Source organism: Dreissena polymorpha, chromosome 9 (genome assembly GCF_020536995.1).
Source record: "Dreissena polymorpha isolate Duluth1 chromosome 9, UMN_Dpol_1.0, whole genome shotgun sequence".
NCBI classification, from domain to species: Eukaryota; Metazoa; Mollusca; class Bivalvia; order Myida; family Dreissenidae; genus Dreissena; species Dreissena polymorpha.
In genome coordinates, this window is record NC_068363.1 from 53,595,565 (window position 1) to 53,616,123 (window position 20,559).

Here is a 20,559-nt window from a genome sequence, read left to right on the forward strand (position 1 = left end):
GTTTAACATGTAAAGATCATCAACACAAGAGGATTTTTTTCACAAACATATTACATGTACAACAAATAACCATGAATTACAATCATGCTTGGTCTGTAACAGAATACACTAATACAAAACTCGTCCAGTTACGACTCATTGGAGAAAGATGTTTCATGTTTGCATAACAATCTTAAATACTTGATAATGATATTGCTCAAACAATTCAAGAAACTAACAGTGATTAATTCAATTAATTATAAACATAACAGTTCAAATATAACATAATATGCACAACACAGTGTGGACTGTTGAAATTGAACCCTTTCAAATTCAGAAGCAAAGTGAAAATAGCTATATGCCACCAACATTAAAACAAGAACAGCCTTTGAGTATGAAAAAAGAACAGCCTGCAAGTATGTTCAAGTTTTATGCAGTTTGCTGCTCATAAGTATGTTAAAAGAGTTGGAAATAAACCGTTTTAAACCTGATTCTAGTAAGAAAGGTCATTAATTTTATTTGATTTCACTAAGAACTACAAATGGCTGAAAAAGCGTATCTGAGCGGTTAATGTTTAAATGAGGAAAGGGACAATACTCTTGCGTCCCCTTGGATAGTTGGAGAACTCCCTCTTGTAGTTCTTGTGTTTGCCAATGGCCCACACTGTCATTTGATAGAAGCCACACACTGCAAACAGGGCAGCTGGAACATAAAAAACAAACTTTGCATGCTGGGAAATTTGTCGTCTGCTTAAATGTCATCTGCTGAGTTTCTAAAATTAGCATTTTCTTCGATTAAAAAAAAAGAATACTATAGAATAGCTAACAGTTTGGATCCTGATGAGACGCCACGTTCTGTGGAGTCTCATCTGGATCCAAACTGTTTGCAAAGGCCTTTAAAATTCGGTTCCAACAAAGAGTTTACAAATCATATATTTTATCTCTCTGGGGTTTTCAAGGGATTTGTTCACATATTTTTTTATACTTTGAAGTTTGTCTTTGGCTTGATAAACAGTATGAATTCCTTTATTCATTAATGATGTTTAAACCCCTGACCCAGATCAATAGGAAGTTTAATTTTTAGCTAATTGCTCCAAAAAATAGCGGGAGTCACATTATAATCAGTATTTTTGCTTGATATCAAATGTGGGCGGAACAAACGTTTTGTAATCTAATAACACTGTCTTTTATCATAAATTATCAGAGGTATTATTGTGTCATTGTCATTTAAAGTTGCACAACAAATTATCATACAATCTTACATTGAAATCAACAAATATTTGATCTTCACTCTGAAAACGGCGCTTAATGCATCAAGTGTTGTACTTGATAAGCCTTTGAAGGATAATCTGGGACTACAGTTTCCGCTAATCTGGCACTACAGTTTCCGCTAATCTGGGACTACAGTTTCCGCTAATCTGGGACTACAGTTTCCGCTAATCTGGGACTACAGTTTCCCCTAATCTGGGACTACAGTTTTCGCTAATCTGGGACTACAGTTTCCGCTAATCTGGGACTACAGTTTCCGCTAATCTGGGACTACAGTTTCCGCTAATCTGGGACTACAGTTTCCGCTAATCTGGGACTACAGTTTCCCCTAATCTGGGACTACAGTTTCCGCTAATCTGGGACTACAGTTTCCGCTAATCTGGCACTACAGTTTCCGCTAATCTGGGACTACAGTTTCCGCTAATCTGGGACTACAGTTTCCGCTTATCTGGCACTACAGTTTCTGCTAATCTGGGACTACAGTTTCCGCTAATCTGGGACTACAGTTTCCGCTAATCTGGCACTACAGTTTCCGCTAATCTGGGACTACAGTTTCCGCTAATCTGGGACTACAGTTTCCGCTAATCTGGGACTACAGTTTCCGCTAATCTGGGACTACAGTTTCCGCTAATCTGGGACTACAGTTTCCGCCTTCAATGAATTTTAGCTAACCACAGGCTTACTTTAGTAAAAAGTACATAAAAAGAGTAAAGTGTTTACGCACATGCATTAAGCCCAGTTTTCCCAGAGAGAGGTGCATACGTTACCTGGTAGACACTGAGTCATGACAGAGAAGCCGATCCATGCCAGGGCCTCGTATGTATAGTTGGGACATGACACCAGGTTGAACAGAGACGTGAACGGGTTGCCGGTCGGATACGGGATCTTACGCACGGTACTTCCTGCAATCACAAAAAAATGGTTGGTGGTCAACAGTACAGATGTGTTCTTTCTCCATGTATTAAGGTTTTTCAACAACATGAAAATACGTAACAAACATGAAATAAATTTCATTAATGCAGCTTCAAGTTCAAAAATAAAAATTAAAATTCAATACATTTTATCTTGAATTTGCGACCTTGACCTTTCACAAAGGAGCGCAAGGTCTATACATGACACATCATATGGCAATCAGCGGCATAGTAATTCAACATCCTCAAACAAATTAGCAAAGTGTAAGAGAAAAAATTAATAAATTCATGACCTTTGATCTTGAATTGTGACCTTGGCATTTTACAGAGAAGCATGTTGTCACATTGTTGATGTCTGGTCAGGGGAATTATAATCCAAAGAAATCTTAAAATCCTCACAGGCATATAAAAAGATAATAATAGCAGAAACGACCATCGGCCGTACATTATGACCTTGAACTTCACCAATCAACATTATATATATATATATATATATATATATATATATATATATATATATATATATGCTATTTCTGCCTACGTATGTTGCTATTACAGAGCAGGAACAAAAATTAATGACCTTAGATCTGGAATTATGGCCTTGAGCTTTCGATTAGGAGCATGAGATTTTCACACAATCCTGGTCAATTGGTTAGATAATCCAGCATTGCATTAGAATCCTCAAGGGCATGTGAATGTTACAGAGCTGAAATGAAATCAGGATGAACAGACCTTCCATCCACCCAACCAACCATCCATGGACAGATTACACATCAACTTTCAGACGCATAAAACCAGAACATGACTTCCCAGAAGTTTGTGGTATGCATGAATGCTAATAAATACGCACTTTTATGCAAACTTGTAGTACTATCCTAAATGTATGGGTCTTTCTTTTGCTGTGGGCACTTTAAAACTATTATATGAAGAGGTAACAAACAACATTCATTTATCCATCCCTGCTAGTATGTGCCCAACATCCAGAGAGCAAACAAGACCTTACCTTTGGGTCTCATACTGCTGAATGCCAGGTGGATGGACAGGTTGCCCAGCTCTGCAATCTGAAAACCATTCAAACCATTTACTTATGTTTTTATCTGTTTTGAAAGCAAACCCTATATATATTTTTTAATTTAAAACACATTTCTGGTAAAATTGGTATTATTTATCTGGAATTAAAAAGAAATTACTGGTTCTTCCCAGAAAGCATACTAAGTGTAGTATAAAAAAAATAGGTTTAAACTACATAGGTTTTGATCTGCTCCTGACTGACCACGTACTAATTGTTACAGGGTTAGTTACTGACCTGATATGGGATTTACGGTTCTGTGAAAAACCATATCGGGGCGAGACCAATATGATTTTCCACAGAACAGTATATCCCGTATCGGGTCAGTCACTAACCCTGTAACAATTATACCATGCCATCTACTTTCCATCTCATCAAATTAACAAGGACAAACAATGTTTTTTTGATATCTAGTATTATCCAAAATATTAAATTCAAGAACATTATATATCAATAACAAAACTTAAAAAAATCCTGATAAAAGGAATGTAAAATATATTTATATAGTCTACTGACACCATATAGAATACCTATATGGGGTCAGCATGTGACGACAAACAGCCAATGAGAGAAGAGTATTTTGTAGATGGCCTGATATTAATAGTACATTACTGGCCCATATAGTCTACTGACACCATATAGAATATATTGGGTCAGCATGTGACGTCAAACAGCCAATGAGAGAAGAGTATTTTGAAGATGGCGTGATATAGTGCGATACAGGGTCAGTAAATTAATATCGAGTGAGCCTAAAGCTTAAGCCCAATATAAATAAATAAATTAATTAATTAATTCATACCTGTATAAAGATATGTAACAGATATATCTTACTGAGTACCGTTCCCCTATCCACCAAATAACAAGATAAAAACTTAGCTATACTCAATACAATTATACTACATGTATCTTATAGATTTTAATGACATCATTGTATGTTTCTTTAAAACTATGACTTTACTTACTAGATATTATATGCTTACTGACTAGCATGAAAAGAATGTAAGCACGTTACCCAGATAAATATATAAACAATATTTTTTGTTAAAGTTTGATAAAAACACTGTCGGCACGTACGGTAAACATCCCTAGCCCAGCGTAAACCTGGAGGTCACCAAATGAGGGGCTGGTGTAGAGAGGGTGGTTCACAAAGTAGGCAACCAGGCTGGCAAATCCCCAGTAGTAGGCAGAGTTCTGAAATATAAACAGAGGAACATTTTATATAATGTAGAAAGGGTCGCTTACAAAGTAGGTAACCAGAAAGGAACATTTTATATGGTGTACAGAATGTTGTTCACAAAGTAGGTAACAAAATAGGAACATGTTATATGGTGTAGAGAATGTTGTTCCCAAAGTAGGCAACCAAATAGGAACATGTTATGTGGTGTAGAGAATGTTGTTTACAAAGTTGGTAACCAAATAGGAACATGTTATATGGCGTAGAGAATGTTGTTCTAGAATTAGGTAATCAAATAGGTAAATGTTATATGGTGTAGAGAATGTTGTTCACGAAGTACGTAACTAAATAGGTACTGTACATGTTATATGGTGTAGAGAATGTCGTTCACAAAGTAGGTAACCAAATAGGTATATGTTATAAGGTGTAGAGAATGTTATTCACAAAGTAGGTAAACAAATAGGTACATGTGATATGGTGTAGAGAATGATATTCACAAAGTGGGTAACCAAATAGGTACAAGTGATATGGTGTAGAGAATGTTATTCACAAAGTGTTATATGGCGTACGCATGAAAGAAAATAATATCCGTATAATCTATGCACACATCGTAACTTTCTTCCCAATTCAGATAAATCCAGATACAACACAGAGGGGGTTACATTACACTATGTTCTTAGCTGACACTTGACATCATCTGTAAAACCATAATGCAATCAAGCTGTATTGATACCGTTTACTTCTTTAGGCAGACCAGTAAGGATAAGAGCTAATTGTTAACAGTTAGAAAATACTTAATAAAAAGTTTGTAACATAACTTAATAGGCAAAATTATATTCTGTTGTTGTTTTTATGGTAGTTATAATATCCGGTAATGGTTTTTTATTTTGTGTCATATTAAACAGTCATGAAGTAAATATCGAAAACAGTTAGATTCACATATTTTTGCAAAGGTGCCATTGTACAAAAAATATGATGATTCATATTATTGCCGCAGTCCAGCAGCAACTCATTAAATCATGATTCGACAGTTGTATACAACATAATCAAAATGTCCCATGGTCCCATAAAAGCACTGTGACCAAACAGACAGGCAGGCACTCACCCTGAATATGTTCATGATGGGCATGGTGGCATGAGAGAAGTGGTGCACAAACACAGTCTCCAGAAGCCGCTTGGCATAGTGGGCTGACCAACATACGGCCGCTAAACTGCAGTATTAGACAGGCAGCAATTAATTACAGATTTTTCTCAAGAATTAAAATAACTTGTTGAGTGCCCTATGCCATAAATGTGACCAGAATGGATGAGCCAAACCCAAAGGCTGAAAGATATGTACAGTCTGGTTGGTCACTATTATTGCCATTGAGTCCAGAGTTGGTTTTCTATTACTTATATTAAACCAAACAATGTCATTCTGTGTATATAAACCAGTGTGTAATGAACAATTTTAACAGTATTCGCCTTGACAAAAAATGCCATTTTAAGAAAGTAATTTTTTATTAAGAACATATTTACACTAAGAAATACTTTAAATATAATTTGATACAATTCATGCTACCAATGTGCATTATGTCATTTTTCTTTTTTCTAATGAAGAATGATGTCTTAAAATATAAGATTACAAGCTAGAGTCAGCATATCGTTGAGTGACCCAAATCGATGCTGCCCTAATTCGATGCATTTTTTGTTTGCCTCTGTTGATATATAAGCGACATCCGTTGACGTCATACAATAGCACATGGTACTCTACGCACAATTTACTATAGTTATTGTTTGTTATGTGGAAAATAGCGGGTTTAAAAGGTAAGATATGGTTGATCGGTTTGCAATTGATGGATTTTTATGTATTTTACTAACATTACTAGCTAGAGTCAGCATATATAACATTACTAGCTAGAGTCAGCATATATAACATTACTAGCTAGAGTCAGTATATATTACATTACTAGCTAGAGTCAGCATATATAACATTACTAGCTAGAGTCAGCATATATAACATTACTAGCTAGAGTCAGCATATATAACATTACTAGCTAGAGTCAGCATATATAACATTACTAGCTAGAGTCAGCATATATAACATTACTAGCTAGAGTCAGCATATATAACATTACTAGCTAGAGTCAGCATATATAACATTACTAGCTAGAGTCAGCATATATAACATTACTAGCTAGAGTCAGCATATATAACATTACTAGCTAGAGTCAGCATAATATAACATTACTAGCTAGAGTCAGTAACATTACTAGCTAGAGTCAGCATAAGTGTACTTTGAAAAACTATCACTTTAAATAACACACTTAAATGTAAAAAATGGTTTGTAAATACTGGCCCAGGTATTTGGAATGTTTTTTGTAAGTATAAAAGTCAATTTTTTCCACACATTGGATTTCCATTGAGTTGTCAACTAAATGTCAAAAAGTAAAAAATTACTTCCATTAGGCAAAAGTAATTAAAAAAACAACAGTTATAAATTTTTTGAATATTCAAGGAAGGCTACTTACTTGATGACAGTTTTCCTAGGGGATCCTGCCAGCTCACCATAGATTATGGTGGGTCGAGCATAGAAGATCAGGTAGATCACCAGAGGACCTGCATACTCAGTGAGGAACACCTGCAGAGGCATAATGTGAACACATTTAGTAGAGGACAGCGTTTTTTCCCTTCTTTATAAAGTACTGGAAAACTACACTTTCCCAATGGAATTTCTTTTTTCTCAATTGCTGTCAGTAAAAATCCTGATGGAAGTTTTTTTTAAAAACTAAATGCAACATTTAGTTAATTTATCTATGCAGCTTTATGGCTTGAACCTAAGTTTAAATAATCTTGAAAATAGTAAGTTATCAGTTTTAAAGTATTTGTTTTAGCAAAAAAGCCAATACACAAATGTCCCAATCAGAACACTTCAAGATGTAAATTTTCCCAATTTCAATTTTTTTTTCGCAATAAATTTTCCCAATTGGGCTGGTACGGGTACTTTTCACAATTGGGCTGGTACAGGTACTTTTCACAATTCGGCTGGTACCGGTATTTTTTCCTATTGGGCAAACAAATTGCTGGAGGACCACTAATGTTACATAACAAAAATTACATCAAATGGCCTTGTCCTTTTAGAGACAAAAATGAATTTATATGACTAATAAAGGCTCTGTTAAATTTTTTACATCTGAATCATGGCCATATTTGACCCCAAAAACATAATTTGAACAAAGTTTGAAGAGGACTACTCTATGATGTTACATGCTAAAAATCACAACTCAGGGACCTTACCATTGCAGATTTGAAAAGTAATTTTGCCACATGGCAATAAACCAAATGTGATCCTAGCGTAAAATAATAAGCTTTGACCCCAGGGGCATGATTCCAACAAACAGACGCTATGACAATGGACGTCACAGTATCCCAACATCTCACCGTGCACACACAATGCTCAGGTGAGCTAAACAGCTTTGTATTGATTCCTGATATGAATATGATTAATTCTCACCGTGAACACACAATGCTCAGGTGAGCTAAACAGCTTTGTATTGATTCCTGATATGAATATGATTAATTGGGGGTTACACAGACCATTAAATAAATTTTTTTTTCGTAAAACATTTAAGAAGTGGAATGAAATCAATTATAAAACATTTTACACACATACTTATGTTTGAATATTCCTCAGTCATAAGGAATACTATGCTTACTAAACAGAATTCTACGCTTACCATTTTCAGGTATCAAGATGCCAATAATAGACATTGAGGATGCCAAGATTAAACAAGGATATCAGTAAAACTGATGGATGCTCCGCAATGATGCTTCGCGATATATGGGTTAATTGTGTGGAAATAAGTGAGACCTTGAGAAAATCTAATATTAGCCTCAGTGACCTTGACCTTGACCCCAGTGACCTCAAACCTCATCAAAAGGTAGAGGTCCATGCAAGGTATCTACATGCCAAATATGAAAGAGATCGGTGAAGTATTGAAGGTGCTATGAGAAACTGTAACAAACGTCTATTATTAGCCTTGGTGACCTTGATCTTGACCCCAGTGACCTCAAACGTCATCAAAAGGTAGAGGTCCATGCAAGGTATCTACATGCCAAATATGTAAGAGATCGGTAAAGTATTGAAGGTGCTATTGAGAAACTGTAACAAAAGTCTATTATTAGCCTTGGTGACCTTGACTCCAGTGAACTCAAACGTCATCAAAAGGTAGAGGTCCATGCAAGGTATCTACATGCCAAATATGAAAGAGATCAGTAAAGTATTGAAGGTGCTATGAGGAACTGTAACAAAAGTGTGACCGTACGAAGTGCGGAAGGACAAACTGGCAACTAGATGCTCCCCATATATATATATATAAGAAGCATAAAAAGAAAGCGTTACTAAGTGTGTACTGCTCTAGAAAGCAAAAGGTACATACAATTACATATACATGTATACCTGACTCCATTTTTAATATGATTCATTTTAAAGACAATAAAAAATACAAAACCCAACATACTGTAGACCATCCAACTTGAGGCCCCAGGTCCTTGAAGTACAGTGTGGCCCCTTTTCCGAGGTTAAGCCCGCCCAACGTATCGTCATCCTTCAAACTCCTCCCATCTGTCAACACAGACATACAATAGGGAATTACTAGGAGTTTTTAATATAGCCTGAAGAATGCAGTAATATTTTGCATTGCTATATATGAGCTGGCTCTCAGTAAAACAAGACTATTGCCAAGCAATATAAGTCCCCTACTGGTGAAACTCCACCATTTTCAGATTTTTTAATTAAAAAAATAAATATATTTGTTGCCAAAGCAACCAGAATTTTTGACATAGGAACAAAATGAAATGACGTGCATAATGTCCATATTGCCATCTATCCATGTTTCAAGTTTTATGAAAAAATATGAAGAACTTTGAAAGCTATCGCAGGATCCAGAAAAGTGTGACAGACTGACACACAGAGCGCAAACCATAAGTCCCCTCCAGTTTCACCGGTAGGGGACAAAAAGGCAAAATGCATGTCCATAAAGATGTTGCCCAACATTAGCCTAAGCAGGGATGACACTTTCCGCCTATACTGTATTTTCTTTCAAAGGAAAATTCCATTAAAGCGGAGTGTGTCTTTCCTGATAAGCCTGTTCGCACTGCACAGCCTTTGTGGACTGCACAGCCTTTGTGGACTGCACAGCCTTTGTGGACTGCACAGCCTTTGTGGACTGCACAGCCTTTGCGGACTGCACAGCCTTTGCGGACTGGACTGCACAGGCTAATCTGTGATGACACTGTACACACATGCATTAAACACTCAGTGTCCTAGTGCAATGCTCATATTTATCTGAATAATTTTAATTGTTGTTTGTATTTTACCCCATTTACCCCAAGCAAATAAGTTTCGATATTCCCATCTGGGTGCCAGTCTATCTTGATTGCATTTCACAGACTGTTCTTTGTATCATTTACCATTATGCACATATATAAATTAAAATGATTTTTGGTTTAATCGATTGCATAAAATAAATAATTTTTCACAAATACTTACAAATAACACCGGACAAGTGACACTGTCATATTTTCCAGGTAGTGTATCTAAGGGTTGTAAAACTTACCAAACACTGTGCCTGGATGAAGGATGGTAAATGATGATATCATTACTTACCAAACACTGTGCCTGGATGAAGGATGGTAAATGATGATATCATTACTTACTAAACACTGTGCCTGGAAGAAGGATGGTAAATGATGATATCATTACTAAACACTGTGCCTGGAAGAAGGATGGTAGATGATGATATCATTACTAAACACTGTGCCTGGAAGAAGGATGGTAGATGATGATATCATTACTTTGCTCTGTCAAATTGTGCTCATCTTCATAGAAAGTAACTTCAATACAAGCTTTTAAAAGAGGTACTCACTTGGATCTGTACGGTAGGATTGTCTGTCAGGGTAATATTTGGAATCTACAAAATGAATGGAAGCATTAAGAGAATTTACAAATATCAATTGAACAAATAATAAAATTTAAACTGTTCCAGACAAGAAATATTGAATTAAATTTGATGCATTTGAAAATGGCATCAGTTGTAATGAAAGTTGACCTTTTTTTTTCCCCTGAAAACTTTTTTTATTATTGGAGAGAATGATGTTTTTTTGTACAAACTATTGACCCTTGGACCAGAGTATTCAAAGTACTTTAGAGGAATCACCAAATATGGTGTAAACAAACACTAACTAGTAATAATTTAACAACAAGGGCTGTTTGTAAAACATGCATGCCCCCCATATGGGCTCTCCGTTGTAGTGACAGCCATTGTGTGAATATGTTTTTTGTCACTGTGACCTTGACCTTTGACCTAGTGACCTGCAAATCAATAGGGGTCATCTGCCAGTCATGATCAATGTACCTATGAAGTTTCATGATCCTAGCCATAAGCATTCTTGAGTTATCATCCAGAAACCATTTTACTATTTCGGGTCACCTTGACCTTGACCTTTGACCTAGTGACCTGAAAATCTATAGGGGTCATCTGTGAGGCATGAACAATCTACCTATCAAGTTTCATGATCCTAGGAATAAGCGTTCTTGAGTTATCATCCGGAAACCATTTTACTATTTCGGGTCACCGTGACCTTGACCTTTGACCTAGTGACCTGAAAATCTATAGGGGTCATCTGCGAGTCATGATCAATGTACATATGAAGTTTCATGATCCTAGGCATAAGCGTTCTTGAGTTATCATCCGGAAACCATTTTACTATTTCGGGTCACCGTGACCTTGACCTTTGACCTAGTGACCTGAAAATCAATAGGGGTCATCTGCCAGCCATTATCAATCTACCTACGAAGTTTCATGATCCTAGGCATAAGCGTTCTTGAGTTATCGTCCGGAAACCATTTTACTATTTCGGGTCACTGTGACCTTGACCTTTGACCTAGTAACCTGAAAATCAATAAGGGTCAACTGTGAGTCATGATCAATCTACCTATCAAGTTTCATGATCCTAGGCCTAAGCATTCTTGAGTTATCATCCGGAAACCATTTTACTATTTCGGGTCACCGTGACCTTGACCTTTGACCTAGTGACCTGAAAATCAATAGGGGTCATCTGCGAAACATGATCAATGTACCTATGAAGTTTCATGATCCTAGCCCCAAGTGTTCTTGAGTTATCATCCGGAAACCACCTGGTGGACCGACCGACCGACAGACCGACATGTGCAAAGCACTATACCCCCTCTTCTTCAAAGGGGGGCATAATAATAATAATGAATTATTTTACAGATCTGAATGAATATGTTTCATTTTCACCAGTAATACGCGCATAAGTTATTTCTTCAAAGTTCGAATTTTTGAAAACGTTTTGAGTCTTAAAAATATAAACGGTAATTTTGAAAGAAGCTACAGAAATCAAATGTTAATTCACTCACTTGTCTTTTGGTATTGTTTTTTTACTTCAGATATTGTTGTTTGATCCGTCACCTGCACATAGTCAACAAAGGATATCATATATTGATCAGTCCTCAAAAAGAAATGTATCTAAACACTATAGATGAGCCGGGTCATGCAAAAATGGTTCTAATGCCATATGCTGCCAACGTACCTTCAGACCTGCCTGCGCTTTTGAGCTGTCTGATAAGGAGCATTGCCTGCTATCAAGTTACGCTATGTTTCATGGTTTAATTAGCGGACTGGGAAGCTACTGACAAGACAAGACAAATGACACTTATAGAAAAATACCATTTTTTTTAACAGACGGCTAAAACACAGTATTGGTGCTCATAAGGGAATTTTCATGTTATATGTATGAAAAAAAAAAGTAAACACGATAAGAACCAATATTAAAGATTGGTAAGCCTGACATATACCTCTCTTACTTTCCTGAAAATTTCAAGAGATTTGTGTAACCGATTCTTGAGATATGCATGGAAACAAGCTCTAAAAATGACCATTTTTGAGCGTTATGCAGTCTCACTCGAAAAAAGCTTGAATATAAAATGGAGAATTCTCGAAATATCATACTGAAATTGTGCATTCATTGGTCTGGTTTTATTCAGAATTCTATCCTGCAAATGTTGCTTCTTAAATTAAAGAAATCGGTGAAATATTATGGATTTTATAAGCAAAGTACCGTCAGTAGAAGTTTTGTTTCAACACTGAAATTCAAACACTTATCTGTTGTTATATGCCAACATTGTGTACAAAATGACATTAATTATAACTTTTATTGACATCTAGAACTGGACTGTATATTATAATAAGTAGTTAAACCATTTAAATCACATTTCTAGCAAAGATATTCGAATGAGAGCTTGTTCTTTGTCAAACTTTCCAGTTCTAAATTTTGTAGTGTCTGTAACCTTTATAAGTTTCTATGGCAATAATTTTGTTGTTTCATTATGGAAAAGTATAAATCCTACATTGGTTCATGTGTATCCATGTGATGTCCAAGTTGGCCAAAATTGGTGGTGCTGTATTGTACCATTAAAAAACAGCAACTCAATAAAAAAGTTACAGACACTACAAAAATATGTAAAAAATGAAGGAAAAAAATCCCTGTTCTATTTCTCATAAATATTTTGTTTTACTCATGAGAAACTTCCATCTTTTATGTTGGAATGTTACATCATACAATACATTGTGCAATAGATTAATGTGCAAAAAAGGTAAAGCAAGACCTCTTGGGATGAAATATTGTAAGCATTCTTGTGGAATTATTTTATGAACAATTTATTTAGGAACAATATAACCTGATTTTCTTTTTCTAAAATGATTTATCTAAATATGTCTGTGTTCTTAACGATGATACAACCCTTTAATATGGAGAGAAGACAAGAGCAAACCTCTTGTAATGACTCAGGTATGTATCTACCATTTTGATTATGCTACGCTAAAATTCGTAGTGTCTGTAACCACTAACTTCCTTCTGTAAGCCTTAAACATTTTTTGTTATATGTGAGTAAAATGAAACAAAATTGTATTTTGTATTACATTGCTGATGTCTAAGGTGCATTATTTAGACATTTTCTGTCTGAAATTTGAAATATTTATCATAATAATGTAAATAAATTGTCTTCATAGTGTAGCTTTCCATAAACTGGCATTTTTTCAATTATCTCCTAGAATATGCAATTGGAAACATAGTTTTTTGCATTAAATATCATGAGAACAGTAAATCCAAACAAAACCATTTGAGAATTTACTGAGATCAGACACAATATCAAACAGTTTGTTTTGATGGTCAAATGGTTACAGACTCTACAATGCCAACACATTTAACTTATTATTGTTCATGCTATCAAAGAGCATATGAAATCATTTTTAAAGCTAAAGTGATGAGTTTTAACCATGTCTGAAGTAACTTCTGTTTTTTACTTTGATCCAAATGGCTGCATTTAATCATTTCCTTTGCTTATGAATGGATCAATGAAGACATGCGCACTGTAGGCTTTACACTACATGTATATAACTTTACATTCTTACACTTTAATTAGTAGCAGAAACTTTGAAGAAAGGAAAATGAATTTTGTTTACGTTCTTGTTTCAGGAAGCAAAGATAAATCAAGCAAAAAAGAAAAGATATAAAGGATATTTGTTGGATTCGGTGGATTATGGATTTTAATTCACGAGTGATCAAATAAAATATATTTTTTCTATGATCACGAGTGAATTAAAATCGATATTCCACCGAATCCAACAAATTTTCTTTTTATTTTATGCTTTTTTTTACAGTTTATATACATTTTTAAAGAGTTTAACTAAAGAATTTCGCTGCGATAATGACGTCATTTCGTAAAACAATGACGTCATTTCACAGGAAACAGTGAAAACTATCGATAATTTTCACTGATAATTTTCACTGTTTGAAACAGTGAAATGATCAGTTTTAATTCACTGATATTTCTCTATAAACCACCGGAAAGCATAAAATAAAAAATAAGACTAGGTTTGGCTGCATGAAGGTTAAGCATTGGGAGAACAAACGAAAATATGAGAAGCTAAAATACAACTATGATGCCTTCGTAGCTGCTAGGCTAGAGCAAAAGAATGGAATCAAAGGACATTTTAGTGTTTGCTTTGGAACAGAAATCAGATTGAAATACATTTATTTTGAAAGTTAAGCAAATTTGGCCTGGAAGAGATGACTGTTTACAGGAATCAATAGATGTCATCTTGTTTATAGCGCACAAGATCCAGAGATATTATTGAAAGTGGACTTCGCAAATTCAAATTCAGTGCAAACATTACTTAAAGCTTAAACTTCTCTGTGATTATCTTGATAGCTAGAGTAACAAAGGGTTATAAATACATCACTGATTTGCTGCTTGCAAAATTACATTTTTTTTTTACACTGAAATGTTTGGAAAGTTTTCCGCACATTATTTAGTAATGCTTATTGCTGCATAATGAAATTCTGGATTATATTAATTTGAAACTCTATACAGGTGTGCCAATTCATATGAGATGCCAAACTCATAATGTCAGATTAGTCTTCTTTGACTTGTATGTGCCCAGCACTGAGAATTGTCAAGCTACACGTCTCCTGGACAGCTATTGTTACCCCATGTGTAGTGTCTGTAACCAACTCAGATCATGTACACAAAAAATGTGTTTTAACTAAAATTCTAACAGATCAAAAATCATTTGATATAATGTTCAAGTCACTGTTTTTATGTAAACTTGCTTTTATAGTGCATTTTTTAATGCTTTATGCCATTCTGCAACTGTTTTTGGAATCATATATTTTGGTAGTGTCTGTAACCAAACTTATGAGCATGCAATTCTACCTTTTATGAAAACTTATGCTTTTTCAAACCAATTGTTTCGATTTATTTTGTTTGAATATACTTCCTGGTTTCAGACAAATGGCTAATTAGCTATCTTGTGGGTCTATAATGAAAGTTATAGAAAAGTTTCTTGCTTTGTTCTCTTTTGGTCTGATACCTGATTAATTAATGCTTTGATTTTTTTTGTTAAGATAGTAATCACCTTTGGTTTTTTGCTTTATTTCAACAGTTTATAACCTGTAGTTGATGTTAAAGTGAAAATATCTGAAGTTTTGAAGTTATGCTATGTTTTTCTTGCATGTTATATGACTAGTGTAGTGTCTGTAACTTGTATTATACCATACGATGAAAATGTTAGATAAAAAAAATAATGCATGCATGATCAAATAAAATTCAACTTGATTTGAGTAGGGGATACCTTGAGCTTTAAAAATAACACCAAGGAAATGCTGTATCTACAATTTCAAATTTTTAGGTGAGTGAGACTACTATGAGCACCAATACCGTGTTTTAGCCGACAGCTAACATTTCATGTGAGAACATATTTCAGAAATAAAAATTGCTACATATTTTGCACCGGAATTTAATTACCCAAAAGAAAATATGTTTAAATATAATTTATATAAATGATGTTGCTTTTGAATTAGATACTTGTTACTGTGTCTTTTTGTTTTTTGTTCATATTTTACAAGAGGACACCTCAACATTTTTTACCAATCTTTACATACATATTCATATATATACCTGTAGGGTGGTCAGGGTCTTTCCCGACTTTGCATGGACAATCTTCAACTGAAATTGCAATAAAAACAGTCTAAAAATATGGTTTCAAATATTCAAAATGTCAGCAGTTGGAGAATTCTGAACAGAGTAGAAGTTGAAAACACTATCAGCAGTGGTTTTATTGCTAACAAGGCTAATGTCCATTTTCTTTTCACATTTTGTATGTGTAAGTAATTAAACAACATAACGGTGCACTGGCTGAGTACCCGACCAATTTATAATGTCCCAGGGATCATCCAAGAGGGCGACGTAGGCGACATGGTGGCCCTACGAGTCTTGATATCGCTTTCTAATTACATCAAAGCGAAAACAAAATTGCAGACATTTTCCAATATTTTCTCCTTTGATAATCTGCCGCGCGTGTGCGCAATGCTGTCACTAATACTGCCATTGTTTACTGTGTGCAATTATCGGTTCTCTGATCTACTGATAGCGAGAGGATTTGCTACGCATCACTGACCGCTGATGCAAGTCGCCTTGGTAAATTATTCCAGTCGAGGCATTGTGTACACGCCGGTCTTACCGACAATAGTGTATTGACGTAACCATCAATGTATAGAATGCCAGTCGAGGCTCCCGACCTCGTTTACAGTTTTTCAATCCGCTCTTGTTATTTGTCAAGGCTGCCGGGAACCAATACAGCCATTGTTCACATTTTGGTCATTTATTGTTGTGCTTGACGTTTTGTACAACTTAAAACAGTCCGAATCTCACTGTTAAATTTCAGTCATAATATATTTGAGTACTGAGCTTAACAAATATCACAAACAGAGAAACAGACTTACAAATTAAAAGTTTAATCCAAAAACGCAGTAAAAAGCACGTGGGAACATTCCATTAAAAGTCAATGACGTCATTCAATCTTTAGAATTACCGGCACGCGACACTCAGTTTGGAAAATTACAATTAAGGTTATTTCAAAATGTTATGGTGTGTTACATCAATTTATGTATATTCGAATAAAACACAACAACATATCTTGAAATAATTAAGCTATGGCCGGCATAGAACATTAACATGTATTGTTGAAGAATCTCCCTTGAAATGTTCGGGAGGTTTTTAAGAGTACACATTACTCTCTGTCGTTGGTCTAATTAGCAAATTGAGCCTGGTGCATAATGTGGAATTAATTGGGATATATTGTCGATTTAAATTTAGTTAAAAATGTGCATATGCAATACAAATCTAAGAGAAATACTAACCAACTGCTTTACAGTGACTTATTGTGCGCAAAGGAGATAAAATATAGCATTAAGAAAATATAGTATTTGCATTGTTATTTTTATGCGTTTATCATATCGCCATGAGAAATTGCCCGGTCTTTTATTGATTGATTTCTGATTGGTAAGCGGCTGGCATTGACATGAGCAGTAACTCATGAAACCTCTTCGCTACTCTCCGAAAACCGCACAATCTATGAATGTTGCTTATGTCCCCCGCTGTGACCAACAACAACAACAACAAGCAAAGTATAGCACTGCAATCTTATATTTTAAAGCAATATGTCAGGTTACTGGTTTTCATTTTCTGCAGTCAAACGATATGAAACGAATAAAAATGCATTGTTATGGATGGTCTGGTTAACAATATTTCGCAATGTACTAACCAGAAATTGCACCTAGAAAGACTAAACAAGAGCACCGCCTTGCGGGTGCAGACCGCTCATCTATTTTCTTTTTAAAGGTGAAGGGACTCTCAATTTCAATCACAAAGGAGGGACTGTGTGGTGGTCATTTGTGAGATGATGGAGGGCACGGGGGATGGTTTGGGTGGAGTCTATTGTGGTATGTCAGGTAAGAGTAGTTTTGTCAAAGAATCAATCAAATCTTATCATAAATTAAGAAGTTATGGCAATTTTAGCAAAATTTAATAATTTGACCTTGAGAGTCAAGGTCATTCAAAGGTCAAGGTAAAATTCAACTTGCCAGGTACAGTAACCTCATGATAGCATGAAAGAATTTGAAGTTTGAAAGCAATAGCCTTGATACTTTAGAAGTATAGTGGATCGAAACACAAAATTTAACCATATATTCAAAGTTACTAAGTCAAAAAAGGGCCATAATTCCGTGAAAATGACAACCAGAGTTATGCAACTTGTCCTTTTACTGTACCCTTATGATAGTTTGCGAGTGTTCCAAGTATGAAAGCAATATCTATGATACTTTAGGGGTAAAGTGGACCAAAACATAAATCTTAACCAAATTTTCAATTTTCTAAGTATAAAGGGCCCATAATTCCGTCCAAATGCCAGTCAGAGTTACATAACTTTGCCTGCACAGTCCCCTTATGATAGTTAAAAAGTGTTGCAAGTATGAAAGCAATAGCTTTGATACTGTAGGAATAAAGTGGACCTAAACACAAAACTTAACCAAATTTTCAATTTTCTAAGTATAAAAAGGGCACATAATTCTGTCAAAATGCCAGTCAGAGTTACATAACTTTGCCTGAACAGTCCCCTTATGATAGTTAGTAAGTGTTGCAAGTATGAAAGCAATAGCTTTGATACTTAAGGAATAAAATGGACCTAAACACAAAACTTAACCAAAATTTTCAATTTTCTAAGTATAAAAAGGGCACATAATTCTGTCAAAATGCATGCCAGAGTTATCTAACTTTGCCTGCCCAGTCCCCTCATGATAGTTAGTAAGTGTACCAAGTTTGAATGCAATAGCATTGATACTTTCTGAGAAAAGTGGACCTAAACGCAAAACTTAACCGGACGCCAACGCCAGCGCCGACGCCAAGGTGATGACAATAGCTCATATTTTTTTTTCAAAAAATAGATGAGCTAATAAAGAACAATATGCTAGGGCTCTGCCCTATATTTCCTTTATCCTACATCCTCAGGCTCTTGGCTTAAGTAGTAATTACATATCAATGAAATGTGTATTTTGGCCAAATAAACACATGTTTTACAGTTCTTAGGAGAGCAATATCTTTATAGCAACATGGCAGTTTAAAATAAAATTTTTAGTAAGTGTTTCAGCATATTTTATTTTAGATATATATTGTATGTTTATTAATTGTGAAGCATTAATATTTAAGTACCTTTATGCGTTTGATCAAAGGTCGTCTCACTTCTACCTAATAAAATTGGAAGGAGAAGTCACTTCTCCCTAAAATTTTGGGCTAGGATGATCCCTGCTGTCCCCCAGTTAAATTCCGAAATCTGATGATGTAAAACGTGCTACGGACTACGAAAAAATATTATATTTTACTAAAACCTGCCTGAATTTTTTTTTTTAGTATGAGTTTTGAAAACATACAGGCCATTTACAAAATATTGACAAAAATATGAACATAATAAATTTGATAAAAGCAACCTGACAATGACTCATTTAGTTTTAGAATTCCCAGGTACATTCAAGTTGATTTTCTGAAGCCGGGGTACACTTAAGTTTACTTAAGAGTACCCAGGGTATATTTAAGTAGTACCCGAGGTGACCCGAGATGACAATGACCATTTGAGCGTAACAGCCCGAGTTACTGGTGTGTTACATGTAGGTGCAGCAATCTAAGGAACAAGACATCTGTCCTCATGGCACAGAAGTAACAACTTTCAAATTTTGTCTTAAAACTCAATTTGTGCCAAAAACAAGCTGACATTTGACCTTCACCTTTTAGGAAGAAGTGGAAATGACTAACATGATTATTATTACTTGGCAAAAGTTGAGGGAGTTACGTAACCAGTCAAGTATGTCCTATATCTTCAGCAAGCTATTAGAATCTGATTAATCTGACTACCATATCATGAAATGTGGCACAACTTAGTGCTTTTTATTAGTATTACCAAATAAAAAAGTATTGGGAGGATTAGAAGGATCACTCAATCCCATAGAAAAATTGATTTACTCTATTGAAATGAACGACGAAACAATAGCTAAATCGAACGAAATTAATTCATTTAAAACAAATCATTTAATACTGATTAAATTCATATAAATATATATCTATTAGTTAAATATAAATCATCAAGTGATAAACGTTGCCGGGCACATTTACCTCCATATCGGCTGTTTGACGACCTTTGCTTTACAAACACGCTCATGCAAGCTTAGAGTGTTGATATTGGCGAATTTTAAAAGAAGGGGAATAACTGACGTACACAAAACAGAGGTTACACTCCACAAATATAATTCTTTATTGTACCACACGTTTCTCGGGTAGCCCAATCATCGACAAGAACAATTGTTGTATATCACAATAGCAGTGAGGTATTATACTGTTATTTCATGGATGCGCGATGAACAGTCACAACTGTTGTCCCAAGGTATCAGGGATGACTTTGGAACTGTTGTCCGAGGCCGGTAGTGCCAAATGGCAGCCTTGATACCGAGGGACAACAGTTTTTACTGTTCACCAAGCACTCATGAAATAGCTGTTTCATTAACTGAGGAAATAGCACCATCATTATCATCATCATCATCATCATCATCATCATCATCATCATCATCATCATCATCATCATCATCATCATCATCATCATCATCATCATCATCATCATCTTCATCATCGTCGTCTTCATAATCATCATAATCATCATCATCATCATCATCATCATCATCATCATCATCATCATCATCATCATCATCATCATC

General features: G+C 35.1%; 1 protein-coding gene across 1 annotated transcript; it reads right to left on the reverse strand.

The window, feature by feature from the left end:
- Positions 1-57: 57 nt before the first annotated feature.
- LOC127845092 (very-long-chain enoyl-CoA reductase-like) lies at positions 58-20,081 on the reverse strand. The gene is made up of 11 exons (XM_052375781.1): positions 19,964-20,081; positions 15,923-15,970; positions 11,822-11,873; positions 10,308-10,352; positions 8,901-9,004; positions 6,912-7,021; positions 5,507-5,612; positions 4,302-4,418; positions 3,162-3,219; positions 2,015-2,149; positions 58-681 (listed from the first exon to the last, which is right to left on the reverse strand). The coding sequence occupies exons 1-11, from the start codon at positions 19,967-19,969 to the stop codon at positions 554-556; spliced, it is 909 nt and encodes a 302-aa protein (XP_052231741.1). The 5' UTR covers positions 19,970-20,081; the 3' UTR covers positions 58-553.
- Between the last annotated feature and the right edge of the window lie 478 nt (positions 20,082-20,559).

Coding starts and splice junctions, on each gene's coding strand:
- LOC127845092 (XM_052375781.1), bottom strand. Junction 9,005..10,307: donor ATCCTACCGTACAGATCCAA/GTGAGTACCTCT, acceptor CTGTGTTGACAG/ATGGGAGGAGTTTGAAGGAT. Junction 7,022..8,900: donor CTCAAGTTGGATGGTCTACA/GTATGTTGGGTT, acceptor ATGCCTCTGCAG/GTGTTCCTCACTGAGTATGC.